The 18,715-nt window shown below is 34.6% G+C and overlaps 1 protein-coding gene across 8 annotated transcripts in view; it reads right to left on the minus strand.

The window, feature by feature from the left end:
- The window catches only part of LOC117996707 (glycolipid transfer protein-like), a 162,531-nt gene extending 144,541 nt beyond the window's left edge, over positions 1-17,990 (minus strand). Inside the window, exons 1-6 of one of the 8 annotated variants that reach the window (XM_034984837.2) lie at positions 15,498-15,898; positions 13,017-13,304; positions 12,814-12,869; positions 11,809-11,918; positions 11,129-11,279; positions 8,930-10,530 (exon numbers count right to left, since the gene is read on the minus strand). In XM_034984837.2, the coding sequence (XP_034840728.1) occupies positions 10,360-10,530; positions 11,129-11,279; positions 11,809-11,918; positions 12,814-12,869; positions 13,017-13,149 (621 nt within the window). In that variant the 5' untranslated portion in view covers positions 13,150-13,304; positions 15,498-15,898 and the 3' untranslated portion in view covers positions 8,930-10,359. The other 7 variants (XM_034984834.2, XM_069509322.1, XM_069509324.1 and 4 more) reach the window with 7 other exon arrangements.
- Positions 17,991-18,715: the final 725 nt, after the last annotated feature.

An 18,715-nucleotide genomic window follows, 5' to 3' on the forward strand; every position in this document is an offset into this window, starting at 1 on the left:
TATATCGACACTGTCATAGAACAAAGTCACTTCTACGAAATGTTAGTTTTACAGGAGAGCAGTTTAAAGTTTTGAACTCGGATTTTTCTGCATATTTCATTTCCTAATTACTTTAATGAATAATAACTTACAAATAGCCTTTGTCATCATATTAGGGCTTGTTTATAGACAATTACCAGTAAATTATATCTATTTTTTTAAAGAAATAGTCCATTTATGTTGATATCCGACGTTGTTCTGCGATAGATAGGACGCTTTGTGTTACAATACGATGTTTTTCTACGGAAAATGCGTTCACTTATGTAAACATGCCACATTTTTCTACGGAATAACATAAGAAGATGATGTTGTATGTTAATTTTTGATACACCCCTTTGATAAAAAAAACTGGCACCTTTTCAAAAAAGCTGTACTATTATTTTAATATTAGCAATTGTTTTATTTATCTCTGGCTAGAATAGTGTTTTTATGAATGGAGGATAGGTTTTATTTCATTATTTTAACACATGGTTGGTGAAAAACACTCAACGATAGATCAAGTCCACAGAATTACTGACATAATAGAGAAATCATTAGAAAATAAGAAAGTGTGTTCTACAGTCTTTTTAGACGTAGCGCAAGCTTTCGATAAAGTGTGGCACGAAGGGCTTATCTATAAACTCAGAAATATGCTACCAAAGTCATTTGCAGATATTCTTGAATCATACATCTCAAATAGATGGTTTAGAGTTCGTCAAGAAGATGCGTATTCTGAACTCAAGGAAATTAAAGCTGGGGTACCACAAGGAAGTGTCTTAGGTCCGGTCCTGTACTTATTATACACCTGTGATATTCCAGCACTAGAAAATAACACTATTGCAACATTCGCTGATGATACTGCCATAATAGCAACTGGAGAAAGTCACGAAGAAGCAGTAGAAAAAGTTCAAGCTGCCATAAATAAAGTCAACGATTGGACTATAAAGTGGCGAATTAAGCTAAACGAGTCGAAATCTATGCATATAGATTTTACCAATAAGTTACCAAAATATCACCCAATTTATCTAAATCGGCAACTTATTCCCTACGTAAATACAGCGAAGTACTTGGGTATGACGCTTGACGCAAAGCTTCGGTGGAAAGCTCATGTTAAAAAGAAACGTGAGGAGTTAGAATTACGCTACAAAAAAATGTATTGGCTGCTTGGAAGGCATTCCACGCTCTCATTACATAATAAACTTATGCTATACAAGCAAGTTCTGATGCCTGTATGGACGTATGGTATACAACTCTGGGGGTGTACTAAACCGACCAATGTTCAAGTAATACAGAGATTCCAGAACAAAGTACTCAGGGAAATAACAAATGCACCCTGGTATGTAAGAAATCACGATCTCCACAGGGACCTTAAGATAGAGTTCGTAAACAAAATCATCCAAAAGTACGCAGAAGCTCACCAACATCGACTTCGCCATCATGTTAATTTGGAGGCTGTGAAGCTTCTAGATAACATGGATATCAAAAGGAGGCTCAAAAGAACCAAGCCGTTCGAATTAGTGTTAAAAAGTACATAAGTGCAGCGTTTGTGTAATAGTGCTTGTGCTACTTTATTTTTCTAGGTCACAAGAACATAGTGAACTGTAAGTACGTGTTAGAATAAACTAAGGACAGTTATTGGACTGTAAATTAGATTTAAAAATTAATCATAAGTAGAAGTTTAAGCTAGAATAATATTACTTATTAGCCCATAGGCTAGATGGTAGTAGTATTAAAGCTGCCATTTTATAATGGTGCTTTATGGTAAAAAAAAAAAAAAAAAAAAAAAAAAAAAAAAAATGGTTAGCTCAAAATAAAAATAAAATGTTAATTTCTTTAGCATTTAATACTGGAATAAAAAACCAAAACCAACTTTTATAACCTGTTTGTATATTATTATAATTAAAGGTTTAAAATATATATATAAATCTATAAAAGATACCGCTATGGGTTCATAAAACAAATCAGAATCACAAAAAATGAGATTATTTAAAACGTTATTACTAATTTAATATCATGGTAATAAAAATGGAATGAAAATTATGATAAAATGTTAAAAATAATTTATCAATCATAAATGGGATAGGCCAAGAATACTAATTATGATTAAAATTTTAAAAATCTTAACCATATTTTGTTACCTGCCCATCTAAGTTAGGAACCACTATCTACATGTTAGGAATCGGTTAAGTGAACAGTCTTATAAAAAATATTATACGGTCAGTAATCAAATTTACCTAATATTTAAAAAATGTATCTATTATTACTATAAAAAACAATACGAGACTATAAAAGTTATTCATCTGAGCTGTCTTGACAATCAATTAGTTCAAGAACATTGTTTGACATACAGCAACATACTAGAATCAGACGTAGGAGGTCGAGGAGGTGTAGTAAATAGTATGTGTAGGTGAATTTACGCAAATTTGATTGGTCTTTATTGAGACATCATTAATTCTTTACAAGCTTACGGGTAAATACAACAAACCCCCCAATGTTTTTCTCGACTAGACTCCAAAATCTTGTAAAATAGTCTAATCTTTTTTCATAAGTAATTCTATCCACACATTTGTAACATTTGCAAGGTGCACCCATGACTTTTTCAGCGACAACCTTGCCACTTTTTGAAATTTGTAAAACTTTTCCTTAACCTCCAACTAGGATTCCTTAGATTTCTTACGTTCTTTTCGCCCTGGAGACGGAGCACAGGTAGTATATAATCCAGACAAAGATCTACAAGTATTGCTTACAGTATTAGGAGAAGATGATATTGCATCAAGCTAGTGATCGTGATCTGCACAAAACAAGTGATTACAGCTGCTGTAACTATTAGTTAGTGAAGGCATAAGGGTTGGAATAGTTAATGGAGATTCAGGTGTGGCCACAACAGTGTTTCCAAAATCTTTGACAACGATCGACGGGTAGGGAATTTTCAAAACTGGTGTTAGCATCAGCTATATTCCACGGGGTTGACGAATAGGGTTCAAATTTACAGTGTTATCTTCCAAAACTTCTTGCCACACATCCCTTTTTATTTATTTATTATAGGCGCACGCTTGACCACGATCACACCTGATGAGAAGTGATGATGTGGCCTAAGATGGGACGCGTTTGCCTAGAAGGTGCCTATTCACTCTTGTTTTAAATCCTCCTTCCTATGTGTTCCTATGTGTTTGTATTATAATCCTTCAGTTAAATGCGAGGTTTTTCGCATCTGGTAGTAGAAATGATTTAGATCCATCTACTTTAGAATCTACAATATCATAACAAATTTAGTGGTAGATTATAAAGCTGGTTCATAAAAATATAAAAACAACAAATTTAAAAAAAATATCAATTAAAAAGGGTGGTATTAACATTTCAAAATTCCGAACAAAAGTGTATGTGAAAATATGTCCAAGAATACAGTCAGTTCAAAACACACGACAAAAAAAAATTGTCACCGTTCCGAAGTACAATGTCATATATGCTTAACCGATCTAAATAAATGAATTACATTTCGAACAAAAACAACGCTACGATAACATACGACACAAAAAATATACAAAAATAAAAAGCTTGAAAACTTCCAGGTATAAAGCATAGTATGTAGTAATCGTCATAATAAAGTTTTAAAATGCGTAAATTTGATTTTTTTGAATTCTGTAGAACAATGTCGTTTCACATTATACGACGTAGTTTTTTATTATTTCGATGTTAAATCCTTATTATATCAAAATTAGCTAAACAATACACGAATTAGCTATTTCTAAAAACCTTTGTAACGCGATTGTTTTCCATCTAACAACATCGCAACTGACGATCCGCCGGCGCGAGCGTGATTTGACAAGCAAGCGATAACGGCGCTTCTTTACAAGTAATCTTTTTCTTCGGAATGATATTCAAATACTGCTTTGTTCTATTGAATATTTCCAAAACTACTGAATATTTTTTTCTAATTTTTTCCTGTGTGAAAGGAAATTGTTTATAAAAGAGATTCGTGTCAAAATCACGATTTCGTCATATTGTCATATCTGACAATGTTCTACGACAGTGTCGATATATAAAATACTAGCTGATCCCCGCGGCTTCGCCCGCGTAGATTTAGGTTTTTAAAGATCCCGTATAGCCTATGTCACTCAGGAATAATGTAGCTTTCTACTGGTGAAAGAATTTTTAAAATCGGTTCAGTAGTTCTAAAGATTACCCCCTACAAACAAACTTAACGACATTACCTCTTTATATAATATAAAGATCCCGTATAGCCTATGTCACTCAGGAATAATGTAGCTTTCTACTGGTGAAAGAATTTTTAAAATCGGTTCAGTAGTTCTAAAGATTACCCCCTACAAACAAATATACAACGGGCCGTGCAGCAGAAATCGTAATATTTTAATTTCGCCATAACTTCAAAACCAAACGTCCAATTTTAATCATTCAAAGACCAAATATTATCTCCATAAACTGTTCTTAGTGATGAAATCATTTATTTTGATAAGGATTAATAGCATGAGTAAAATAAACGCGTTTAAATGTAGTCCAAAAAAATTCAAGATTTTTAAATAAAAAAATGGTTGCTGTGCCTCACTCGACATAGATGGGTATAGTGTGTCGCGGACTTTTTTGTAGATATTTATAAGATCTACAATTAATTAGAACATTTTATGGTTCTATCTTTTATAGTTTAGGCAGCGTACGCAAAATAAGTAACTTTTCTGGTTGATTTTTTACACCTTGTGTCCGAAAAACCCAAATATCTTACGGAACCCTATTTTTTTCCAAAATAAAATATAGCCTATGTTACTCGTGGATAATGTAGCTTTCGAATGGTGAAAGAATTTTTAAAATCGGTCCAGTAGTTTTTGAGCCTATTCAGTACAAACAAACAAACAAACAAACAAACAAACAAACAAACAAAGTTTTCCTCTTTATAATATAGTGTAGACAACGGGCCGTGCAGCAGAAATCGTAATATTTTAATTTCGCCATAACTTCAAAACCAAACGTCCAATTTTAATCATTCAAAGACCAAATATTATCTCCATAAACTGTTCTTAGTGATGAAATCATTTATTTTGATAAGGATTAATAGCATGAGTAAAATAAACGCGTTTAAATGTAGTCCAAAAAAAATTCAAGATTTTTAAATAAAAAAATGGTTGCTGTGCCTCACTCGACATAGATGGGTATAGTGTGTCGCGGACTTTTTTGTAGATATTTATAAGATCTACAATTAATTAGAACATTTTATGGTTCTATCTTTTATAGTTTAGGCAGCGTACGCAAAATAAGTAACTTTTCTGGTTGATTTTTTACACCTTGTGTCCGAAAAACCCAAATATCTTACGGAACCCTATTTTTTTCCAAAATAAAATATAGCCTATGTTACTCGTGGATAATGTAGCTTTCGAATGGTGAAAGAATTTTTAAAATCGGTCCAGTAGTTTTTGAGCCTATTCAGTACAAACAAACAAACAAACAAACAAACAAACAAACAAACAAACAAACAAAGTTTTCCTCTTTATAATATTAGTGTAGATTAGTGTAGATAGCTGACCCGCCCCGGCTTCGCTCGGGTGGAATTTAGAAAATCGAGGTGGGGGTTGAATTTCCGAAAATCCTGAAATACATAGGTATTTCTTCATTTGTTGCCGAATTACTCATAGATCTAAACTCCCCTCCCGCACGCGCACCCCCGCCTTGGTGACGCCCACTTCGCAACGGGCCGTGCAGCAGAAATCGTAATATTTTAATTTCGCCATAACTTCAAAACCAAACGTCCAATTTTAATCATTCAAAGACCAAATATTATCTCCATAAACTGTTCTTAGTGATGAAATCATTTATTTGATAAGGATTAATAGCATGAGTAAAATAAACGCGTTTAAATGTAGTCCAAAAAAAATTCAAGATTTTTAAATAAAAAAATGGTTGCTGTGCCTCACTCGACATAGATGGGTATAGTGTGTCGCGGACTTTTTTGTAGATATTTATAAGATCTACAATTAATTAGAACATTTTATGGTTCTATCTTTTATAGTTTAGGCAGCGTACGCAAAATAAGTAACTTTTCTGGTTGATTTTTTACACCTTGTGTCCGAAAAACCCAAATATCTTACGGAACCCTATTTTTTTCCAAAATAAAATATAGCCTATGTTACTCGTGGATAATGTAGCTTTCGAATGGTGAAAGAATTTTTAAAATCGGTCCAGTAGTTTTTGAGCCTATTCAGTACAATCAAACAAACAAACAAACAAACAAACAAACAAACAAACAAACAAACAAACAAACAAAGTTTTCCTCTTTATAATATTAGTGTAGATGTAGATGTAGATATGGCGAATATTGAAGAGACTAAAAGTTGGGAACTATGCAAGACTTTGATACGGTTTCTTTTCAAAATTTGTTTTTATAGAATTCTCATTCTGACAAATGATGAGAGCTGATGATTGAGGATTTTGGAGACGGGTGAGAAGCACGGCCAGGGTATTGAAGATAGGTGGGGGGTGCTCGAACAAAAGTCTTTCAGAACCTCATTCAATTGACAGGGAGCTGAAAAAAACTCCAAAATGGCGGATTCAATATGGCGGCCATACAAATTTCGCCGGTGTCTATCTCGAAGATTATAAAAGATGGAAGAGTGGTTTCTTGGCAAAAAATGATCAGGACCCGAAATCCAACTTGATGAGCAGAAAAATTGCGGTCCGCTTGCGGGCCGCGAACTCACGCGCCCTACTAGTTATATGTATATAGGTATACGTATAGGTTTTACGTGGGATGATTAATATTTAAAAAAAAATTAAGATAGTAGCGGGCTAACTTGTAGGGGTGGGGTAAAATCCAGACCCGTTATAGATGTTTCTATATGGCATCGTACCGGAACGTTTAATCGCTTGGCGGTAGAGTGGTAAGTAGCCACGGCCAAAGGCCTCCCACCAGCCGACCTAAACCAATTAAGAAAATCTCAATCGGCCCAGCCGGGAATCGAACCCGGGACCCTCGTCATACAAATCCACCGCGCTACCACTGCGCACCGGAGGTCGTCAAAAGATAATAAAATAAATGTGATACAATAATGGCCAATAGATTTTACATTGAACAAAAAAAAGCTACTCCACAGTTTTGTTTTTCCGACATTCGTGACGCGTCCTTCCATCTGTCTCTTTCCGATGTGCGTGAGAGAAAGGAATGGGAACATTGTAAATAATTTTAGATATTTCTAGTGTTTTCAATGGTTTTACTAAGTATTTTACACTTTTTCGCATGTTATCTTACGTAAATAAAATTAACTTACCGGTGGTAAGTCACACCATCTCTTTTCTGCGTCGTTAACGTATTATTTCGGCACTTTTTGATCGCGCATTTAGGCGTCTTGACAGCTTTGCAGTCAACATGCGACTAATGAAGAAAGTGTGCTTACACCGAGTATAAGCACACTTACTTGGTCCCTTGTTATGCGCGCCAGTGCGATGTCCTTGCTTATTAGAATGTCATTGCAGCTAGAACACAAAGTCATAATACCAGTTGGAAAAAAAACATCAGGAACATTAATCTATGGAGGGCGGGAATAATTTCAAATCAAATCGTCAGACGTCAAGACAACCACAACACAAACAATCAAAGTAAAATATAATTTGATTTAAGTATACCAATGATTTCATAAAAACAACAATGCAATACGGTGTTATGTTACGTTTCCAAAAGTGCTTATTTATTAATTTGCATCTCCATTTTGTTTGGGTAATCACTATTGGATTTTTTCTATACAAAAAGGTAAGATGATAAGTATAGTGAAGGCGGAGGATTGTGTGGTGGCATGCTCTTGGGAAAGCCTATGTCCAGCAGTGGACGCAAACAGGCTGATTTAATAATAATAATATTTATTTATTGATTCATAAAACTTTAATTATATTTATATATTATATACCTACTTGAATAATGATACCTACTTAATATTTTTTCCAGATAGGAAAGCTTGGGCACCTATCAAAATATTTATCAATAACCGTATTTACACTGCTGACCGTAATAGAATCTGTTAGACTCTATTTGGGACATTATGGAAATTTATCATGTAGAGTAAGTTTATTTCAGCTTTATTATCTTACTATTAGCCTCCCTTAGAGGGTGATTACTGATTAAGCATAATATTAATTAGTATGCTTTGGCAGATCTGCTTGGATTGTATGCTCTGAAGAGGTAGAATTTCAAGATTACTCTCTGTCATCATCAATGAAGGCTAAAGGGTAGAAATCTTACAGATTAACACCAGGTTGATAACACAACTTAGGGGGAGGTTGGATTTCCGGCCAGATTAATTTGGATACCTTCTTAATTTGCTGCAGACAGACAGACAGACAACAAAGTGATCTTATAAGGGTTCCTTTTGAGGCACTCTAAAAATAAACATTTACCTACCTAATCATGAATCTTTCCATTTTTGTTACAGGTCCCAGAGCTTGCAGGATTCTTGATGTTAACAATATTAATGCAAATGCCTCTAATAAGCTTTTTTCTTTTTAATCCATATTTAGAAAATATGCCTACAGAAATCATCTTACATGCTAGTTTATGGATGGTAACCATATTGGAACTCATTTTCTGCTTTATGGCTTTAAAAAAAGCATCTTGTGTTGCAAAATCTATTTACTTAACACATTCAAGAAATTCAAGCATAAAACAATAAAAATAATACAATATATCAATATAAGTAGGTACCTATCTATTAGTCATATTCCAATTACCATATTAAATTTTTAGAGATCTTAGTAACTATATGCCTTTTATTGACCTTTTTACACTATATTTTCAGTGATACAAAAGTATAGAATAACTAGGGAGAAAATGGAAACAAACTTGCTTTTGAAGATAATTTATTTATGTTAAAGCTTTCTCACATAGGTAAAATTATTATTAATCTTAAAATAATAATACAATTGTTTCACATTCACTCGTGTAAATTTTTCTCTGTCATTTTACTTGATACAGTAAATTTCGAATTTTCATAAAAAATATGATCAGTGTTTAGTAATTACAAAAATATTAGATTTTTAATATTTTAATAAGTAAGTACATAATACTTTTTCGATTGAAACATAATTTACAAGCACTTTGGTATTCCTATTCGCTACTTAGAATATTATCACAAAATAATTTGAATTGAATTTTGTCATGGGACAGGATTGAAGAAAAACAATGTACAGTACGAGGAGGAAATAATGTACATCGCCCTTTAGAAAGAGATAGCGGTTTTGTAGAGCATTGTCTATGTCGTTGAGACAGCCAAAACGTTACATATGAAACAGCCGAAATCTCATTCTAAGTACATTATTTTCTGGCGCGTACTGTAATATAATACCACAGAGAGCACCACTGAATCTATTGCCAATTTTCTTATACTAAATACTTAGTAATAAATATTAATATAAGTACATACTTATTGTGTATAAACAACTTGTAGGTCTTGTATTTTTTCAATTTTTTTTAACCGACTATAAAACTAACGTTTGAAATATTGTTTATCCATTGCATTGATGCAAAAACTAATTCAAAGTATTGATAAAGATTAGTATAGATTATACATACAGTGGAAACTCGATTACCCGACTAATTGTTGTCGTTACGGATTCGGATAATCGAAAATCCGGAAAATCGAATGTATGAAGAAAAGCGGGTTTTGTGCATATTATGTAGTTCACTATAATAGTATTTTCAATTTTCAAAGTAAGATAACTATATCAAGTGGGATATCATTTATGAAAGGTACATTCCTTGTACCTGTACATTCTAAAACAGATTTTTATTTATTTTTATGCATAATAGTTTTTGATTTATCGTACAAAATGGCGTAAAAATACCCGAGTATGGAACCCTCGGTGCGCGATGACTTATCCGAACAATATTCGGTTCGTAGTCCGGATAATCGCGAATCCGTATAACTGAGGGCCGGATAATCGAGTTTCTACTGTATCAATATTTGATTCATAAATTATTATCTTCGTATCATCTGTCTCTAGTTGTTTCATGTATTGAATTAATATTATACCACTGATCAGCATTGCTAACTAAATAACTTGTATTTGTGCTCAGCTGCCAATACCATTCAACCATAAATACTCGTAATATCAGTGTCTACCAGTTATGGTAATTGATATTAACGCCAAAATAAATACATAGGTACCTACAGATATAAATTTTGTTGTTTGAGTTGACTAATACCAGTCAAAATACTTTAAGTTAAAGTTTTGTATATAAAAACAACTACATACATTACAGTTGGTATAATATTAACATTAATGTTACACTGAACAAAATACCCTATATTAGTCAAAATATAAAACTTTGGAATAATTCACTAAATAAAATTACATCGAATCTCGTAACACATTGTGCTCCATAAAGAAATCGTCAATTTTACTTCTTACTGAATTCAATGTTGCGTTAAAGCTTATTAGCCTCGTTTCGAAAGCGTCATTATTTTCTATCTCAAAGGACTTCATTATCTGGGGTAGCGTTGGTGACATTTTACAAATGAGCTAAAATGAAATTTAAAAAATTTAGTACTTACACCGGAATTCATAGTGAAGATAGGGGCTTCTTTAGAGGTCGATTCAGACAACATGTGTCAAACACAACCTTAGTGTATTGCATAAAGGTTGAATATGACACATGTTGTTTGAATCATCCTCTAAAGAAGCCCCTATCATGACTATGAATTGTAGTGTCAAAGGGTTCAGTTAATTTTCTTTCGATCTGGGTGGTAGAGTCACATAGTCTTGACATCCATACTAATATTATAAATGCGAAAGTGTGTCTGTTTGTCTGCTAGCCTATTACGGCCCATCCGTTGAACCGATTTTGACGAAAATTGGTCCAGCGATAGTTTGCATCCCGGGGAAGGACATAGGCTACTTTTTATTCCGGAATATCAAAGAGTTCGCACGGGATTTTTAAAAACCTTAATCCACGTGGACGAAAACGCGGACATCTAGTATTATCATAAGTGGCACATGTTGTTGCACATGAAATAAATTAATTTTGTTTCATTTTGAAGTGTAACTAACACTGTTTTAATGCCAGCTTCTCAATTATTACTGATTTATCAAATAATTTAAAATGATATAGATAACTTACAGCGAACAGTTGTTGAGTGAACCAATTATGATATTTCTTGACTGAACCTTCATAGGCAACAGTAAATATTTTTTTCATGTTTTCATCATAATTTCTTGATTGTAGACATAGAATAATTTCTCTAAATGCTAACTCGAAAAACAGCAAAGCTCTGAAATAATAAAGATAAAAGTTATTGTAACTTACAGGCACATCACAATAATTGTAATGAAAAACCGGCCAAGTGCGAGTCAGACTCGCTACACTACTACGCTACCGAGTACCGTACTACGTACTACTACCGTATTTTAAAGAAAAGGGCCAACTTGATTATGCAGATTATAAAATACTTTTCATTTACCCCAAATACCATAAAATTCACATTAAAAGTGATAAACTCACTATTCATACTTATCACTTATAACAATTAAGTATCTATATTAATTATAAATGCAAGTATATCAAACTGTCTTCTAGCTTTCCACTCCCATCGGTTAATCAGATTTTTTGAGGCGAAATTTGGTACAGGAATAGCTTACATACTAGAAATAGACAAAGGATACTTTTTATCCTGGAAAATTAAAGAGTTTCCATAGGATTTTTAGGACACACAAAAGTAGTTGTGGACATCGTTATCGTTATATATAAATTGTGCCTTGTAATAATGGATTTTGTCTGTATATAAAAAAAATCTTACTTGCCTATTTAGCCATAAAACTCCTTCAACAGCTGTATGTTCGCCTTTGGAATGTTCATCAAGCATCAGCTCCAATAAGCAGGAGTCCTCATTGTAATCATAGTGCATTTTTATCTTCTGAAATGGTAAATTATTATTAATGTTGGGAAGATTTCTTATAAATTACTTTTAAAATTATGAGTTTATTGTTCAGGTTGCCTATGATTTGTACTGGGAACTATATGAATATTTTTAAAGTATATTCCAACCCTGCTAACAGTTCACCATTTTTTAAAGGGATTAAAAGTTGTGTAACACTATTATTTAGTGAGTAGTTATACTCTGATTTTTAATTCGGTGGAATTCTGACATTGTCATTTTTATAAATCAGGGGAGTTATTTGTATGAAAAACAGTGTGACCGCCACCTGAAGTTCAATTTTACCCCAAATTACATTAAATCCCTAAAGCCCTAAGACATAACTTCGCACTAAAATAGGGTGCAATCTTTAATAGTGGAAACTGGCAGCAATGGGATCGGTTGATTTGAGGATGTAATCTTGACTTATATGTTGAACATTTCTAAGTTTATTTTTAGTTCCTTTTAATTTTAATCATCACGCTAAGATTATGATTCAGAATTTTTAAAGAAATTCTTTCACATAAACCTTGTTCTTTACGAAAACAACAAAAAATCGGCCAAATCGGTTGATTTGTTCTCAAGTGATGATCTTACATACATGCTGCTATTGATTTATGTACTTAAATTTACCTGTGTACAATATTAATTAAAGTTTTCTTCTTTGTGGGAATTGTTTTATCTCTGGTAACATTAAGAAACGTCAGAATTCCACGGAATTAAAAATCAGACTATAGCACAAGCATACTTTGTCTACACTTTTTAAAATACAATTGTATGGATTTTGTCTATCAGGAGATGATTTTTAATATCTTTGGTATATTGGGTGCTTTGGAAACACCAATGCACCTTTGAACTTAGGTAAGAACTTACTTGTAACCATAATACTTACATCAACATTTCCCTGCATATCATATTTAACTGGTGCAAAAGCTTTACCAAGACGACCTGAAAGCAAATTATGTATGTATATGAAAGTCAACACATTATCTTATATTATACTAAACCCACGTAACGTGACGGATATACTAACCGGTAGGTAAGTAGATAAAAAAAATTACGTGTTTCTTGAATAACTCATTGGTTTATACATACCAACTAATGTAATCAAATCAGATGTTGCTTCCAAAAAACAAATAATATTTATTTTTCCATTTGTAACTGAGGGAAAAGATTTTACATCCTCAAAACTAAAGCGGTTTTGATTTTCCTCAGAAGCACTTGCCATTTCAGTGTGGACAGTGAGTACGTAGTAGTGGTCATATTAATATTAACTCAAGCAGCAAAAATATACGATACGAGATAAGCACATAGGCGGTATCGACGTTTATCGCCAGTGATTACATTCTTATCGACTTCCAAAATTCTAGAGCAGTTAATAATCTGAAAAAATATTGAAATTACAATAGCGCAATATTTGCAAACAAAAGTATTTAAAAATGTCAAAGTCAAAGCTGCAAACGTCAACTGTCAACTAAACCACAGAATAATAATAGTACCTAAACGTCAAGTGCATTTTTCAGCAAGAAAAAATACAGAGAAAAATATTTACTTATAGGTACATAACTATTAATATTATACCGCTAGCGGAACTTTAGTAATTCGCGTTTTATTGAGCCGCTATGCTATTCTGCCGCTAGCGGTACTTTGTAGTTTGTTGATTCTAACCGCTGCGCTGCACTGTTGGCAAAATAACATGTACAGTAGTTACGCGGCCGAAAATAATGAATATCGACCTTTAGAAGGAGATAGCTTTGTAGAGCACTGTCTCTGTAGTTGAGGCCGACAAAACGTCCTATAGGTATGAGTGACAGAGACAACGCTCTACAAAGCCGAAATGTCATTATAAAGGCCGATGTAGTTACATTACCTTCGGCCGCGTACTGTAATTTGTTATTCTACCGCTATGGCTAGTGTCATGGCCCATCAAGAGTCATCACTCATCAGTCATGACTTATTACGTTAGGAGGAGTGAGGACCCAAGGGTGTCGAGGTTTCAAATGGACTACGCCAGAAAACTATCTCCGTCGACCCTATTCAGCTACAAGGTTGAGATGGTGTAGCGTACTGCCTACACCATCTCTTTCTTCAACCTTCGTTTCTCTACAGAATAATATTATGTCACCGGCTCGCTTCACTAGGCTCCTCCCCCCTGCGGATCGTAGAATGGAAACCTACGAGCTACGAGGCTAAGTCGGCCTCGAAGGCATGCTTTATTCAGGACTTCTTTTGCGAGCTCTGGCTTCACGCTTTACAAAATACTAGGAGTAGGAGTAGGACAGTGCTTCGGAGTTCTGGAATTTTGTTCTGGACCACATTCGACCTAATCTTATGCAGAACTTTCCTCAAGCCACTGTTGGTAATATAGCTGTATTCACCCTGTTAGGTTAGGAGTAGAATAGCGATTACCTCCCGGTTATTTTGGCGACAGCGTGGAGCAGCAGTTCATTAGCACGAATTAGACCGATCTATTTAACGGTCACAATAATTTTATAAAACGTTTCCAAAGAAACAATCGGTATGCTTAGGTACCTATACTTTTTCTTGCAAAGCTACCGCCAATTATTATACATAGTTAGGTATGTACAGTCCGCGACAGGTCGAGCTGGCAATCGGTATGAAGCGAGGGGATGCCCCGCACATCCGCACGTCATCCACACTCGCCCGCACGGGGTTAGCGCGGGAGCTGTGCGGGTATGCGCGGCGTTCCCTCCCCGTTTGCCATCTCGACCCGCGTACTATACCTACTTACCAACGTAAAATTAAATAAAAGAACTCAAGAAAAAAAGAATAAAACTCAGTGTCTAACATTGAAACACAACACCAACAACAACAACGGTAACAGTCACCGATTCTAATTTATAATTTACTTCTAATACATTGAAGGTTAAATAATATTTTAATATCACTCAATGAAACAGCAATGTAGAGCAAACCAATGTCAAATAAGCTGAGTGGCTATCATTCAGTATTAGACACTGAGTTAGCGAATCATCCCGCAAAGCCTTTTGATTCGCTAAGTGTCTAACACTAAACGATAGCCACCGAGCTAATTTGATATTTATTTTTAAAATCCATTAAAGGTTTGCTACGAAAAAATATTTAAATATTACTCAATGAAGCAGCAATGTAGAACCAAGCAATGTCAAATGAGCTGAGTGGCTATCATTCAGAGTTAGACACTGAGTTATACCGAATCCCCCCTCCCCCGGTAGGCATCAAAGGTACAAAAGAGCGTTAAAAGGGATTATAACTAACTATTAAGATTAGAAAGAAAGCGTGACGGAAAAAGTAAAGTTACCGTTGAAGTTTATAATAATTATTTACTCGCATTAGTCATTCTTGCCTCCATTATTGTTTGGCAAATTATGATAAAGTTATACTTTGTACAACCCAAAGTGGTTTTACTTTACTTTAACGGTAACGTTAGCTACAATAACAGCTTGATGTGCAACTGTTCTTTAGTTGTTTCAAGTAAGTAGGTACGTATTTATTAGTATTACCTTATTTTGTTATGAATGTTGGCGATTCTTGTGATACTATTATTATATTTCTGATCTGAGATAATATACCTACACACATTTAGATTCACGAGCAACCCATAGCCGGCTCACTACAGAGTACGGGTCTCCTCTAAGTATGAGAAGGGTTTGGCCATAGTCCACCACGCTGGCTTAGTGCGGATTGGCGGACACATTAAGGTTACAAAACAATTATTATTATTGAAGATTTAGTACACCAACCACGCGATGGAGTCAGTCATGAAGGCAATCTTGTCACACTTAAACACAACACACAATTTAGTCTTTTTTTATATTTACACTTTATTTCTTTACTAAATTAGAGGATTTTTTGGATACTTTTAGGACATGTCAAAAATAATTTTAAGTAAGTAATAGGTAGGATGTGAAAACACGTCGGATGTAACACTGAATGTTCGCTAAGTTATTGTTTTAAAATCGCTTCATCTCTTTCAATAGGAAAACGTTTGCTTTAACACATTTCCGAGATCGTCTTCGACCACTATTGTTAATACTTTCGTTTTTGGCGAAAACGTAAACGGCACTAAAAATCGTTTTTCCGGCAAGCGATTTGTAAATTCATATGAATCCAAAACCATACCATTGGACTCATCTCTAACTTCGACAATCCTTATTCCAGCTGTAGATATTATCATCATTTTATTTTTATCGAATTTCAAATATCTTGTTATTGCTTGCCTTTCTCTACCATACTCATTATTAAACCATCGGTGGTATGACAAAAGAACAGCACAATTTCTTGTCCAGTAGATTGAATCGTTACCATTAGTTCTGTTTAATTTTTTTTTAGAATCTGAAAGTCTATTTGTTATAGTTGAATAAACACTAGAAGGTCTTGTTATAGGTGTAACATTTGGACTTCTTCTAACAATATCAGACTTCGACATCGAAGCAAAATTCCCCAGCGTGGTTTTACTACGAGGACCTAACACTCTTAACGGTTCTGCTACGTTCATAGTGACACTTATATTGCGCTGAAGAGAAACTGTCGAATGTTGAACTGGTTTACCGTTATAGTTGTTCATATTATCTTTAACGAGTATTGATCTTTTGTCTCCAACAAGAAATACGCGATCGATGTTGTCAAAACCTCTTCCCATAATTCCATCTTTCGTATGACCAAGATCAAATGTGTGACCGAGTTCGTGAAATACTGAACCGAGTGTTGTTGCAAAGCATCCCCCTAATGTTCCTCTATATCCACTGTCATCCATGAAACGCCGGTAATTCACTGGAGAAGCATCTAGAAATTTCGGGATAATTTCTTTTACAGACATTGGCCACGTATACAAGCATGCAGTTCCAAACAGTGCTAAACCACCACCTCCTAATGCTGCGTATGCTTCAGTAAATGAAACAGTTTCTTCATGAGTCATTGGCTTATCTACATCAGTTCCTTTGAACCTTGTACAAGAAATGAACCCTAAATACTTTCTTTCATTACTTCCTAAGTCTGACAGCATAATTTCTCTTCCAAAATATGTCCATAATTCTCCTTGCCTCATTTTTCTTGCTTTATTTACGTTAAGATTACTTTTAAATATAATGCATTCAGGTTTCTTTTGATTGACTTCATGTTCAAGCTGAAAAGTTTTTCTACCAAATCCACTTTCATATAGTTTTTCAGCAGTGACGCTTTGAATTAGTTTGGCTCCGAGAGATATTCGAGAACAGGCGCTTTCGATGGAGTTATCGGAATCTGGAGGGCATTGGAAACATCCATCATGCCCTTGACATATTATATAGAGAGGAGTGACCCTGAAATTAGTTTTTCTTGGTTCATAATGTAATATCATTGTTTTTAGTTGTTGATCTAAATAATGTAAATCAATTACATTTTCACCTCGCTTGAGTTCGATTACTATTTTGAATTCTCTGTTGCAGACATCCCACTGAGATTGGTTTTCATTTCCGTTGTGGTATATTACACATCTTATTTTTTCATCATTGTTACAAACACCAGACGTTATTAATCCTCTTATCAGAACAAGAGAGTAATTCACTGTCTCTCCATTTTGGAAATTCGTAATGAATATGCTCGAATGTTGCTCATTTTTATTCTCCTCATTCGTTCGGTTGTCCATTACCTGAAATTTTCATATACTGTGCGTTAGATATCGTCAGTCTAGCTTGAACTATGTCGATTGACCTTGTTATTATTTGGTACCTGCGTATAGGCTTCTCAATGTTATGATATAATTCTCTCATCATCTAATTGGGTTTAGCATGTACTTCGCGATACACGAAGGTTGTTACAGTGAGTGCGAGGCTGTAACGATTATCTGTAGCTAATGATTGGTGGTCATGTTATCTAGTGGAATGTATGCACTTATGGCCGTCATAAATGAATAGTTTCGCGCTGAGCAATGACTCACCATGATGCGGTTAACGTTGAGCGCGCAGAACCGGCGCGGCGGCGACGGGAGGACTGCGGGTGCGGGTGGCGAGGCGCGGCGGCGGTACGGCGGCTACTCACGGCGTGCAGCGTCGTGTCGCCTCACTTCCCTCTAGGCTGAATGATCGGCTGGTTGGAGTGCGCATGCTCGCCGATGCAGACCGACGCGCTTCGTAACGATTGCGCCGTCCGCCGGAGGTATAGACTTGCTGTCTCCAGCACCAAGAGGGAAATTTAAACGGCGGTGCAGCAAATATTAACGTGACTGCAACATCGTTATCCATAAAATATTATATTCTTTGTTTGTTTTGCAACCACTGTCTTTCTGAGATGCCACGACTCACGAGTATAGGTACCATCGATGCTATTAACGATAAGAAATGGCAAAAACTTCAAAACTTATTTCTTACTTAGTGTACCTACGCTTTTCAAACTAGATGAGGTTTTATGAAAAGTTTTTGGTGAAAAAAATCATTTTTATTAAGTTTATTTACCTTTTAACAGATTAATGGGTCCTTGATACTGTTTACTTAAGGGTACCTAACCAAGTACCTAATATAAACTTAAATAATAATAATATTATGTTCCAGTAGGTAGGTCTTTTTTGTTCAACAATTTCAATTGTTTCAAATTTAAAACGGGTAATTATTATTTTTAATAAGTATTCCCTATAATAGGTAGGTACCTACTGTAGGTACCTATTCTAAATTCTAATTTGTGTTTTAAAGCGCCTTAGAAATATTTATCTGTGAATTATCAGAACATCAAACTAGTCAATATAATGAAACAGGCGGTTTTTGCGTTTTGTATTTCCGTGACTGAAAAGGGTATCTAAAACAGATGATGGGGATTGGAGA

Source organism: Maniola hyperantus, chromosome 3, assembly GCF_902806685.2.
Source record: "Maniola hyperantus chromosome 3, iAphHyp1.2, whole genome shotgun sequence".
Taxonomy (NCBI): Eukaryota; Metazoa; Arthropoda; class Insecta; order Lepidoptera; family Nymphalidae; genus Maniola; species Maniola hyperantus.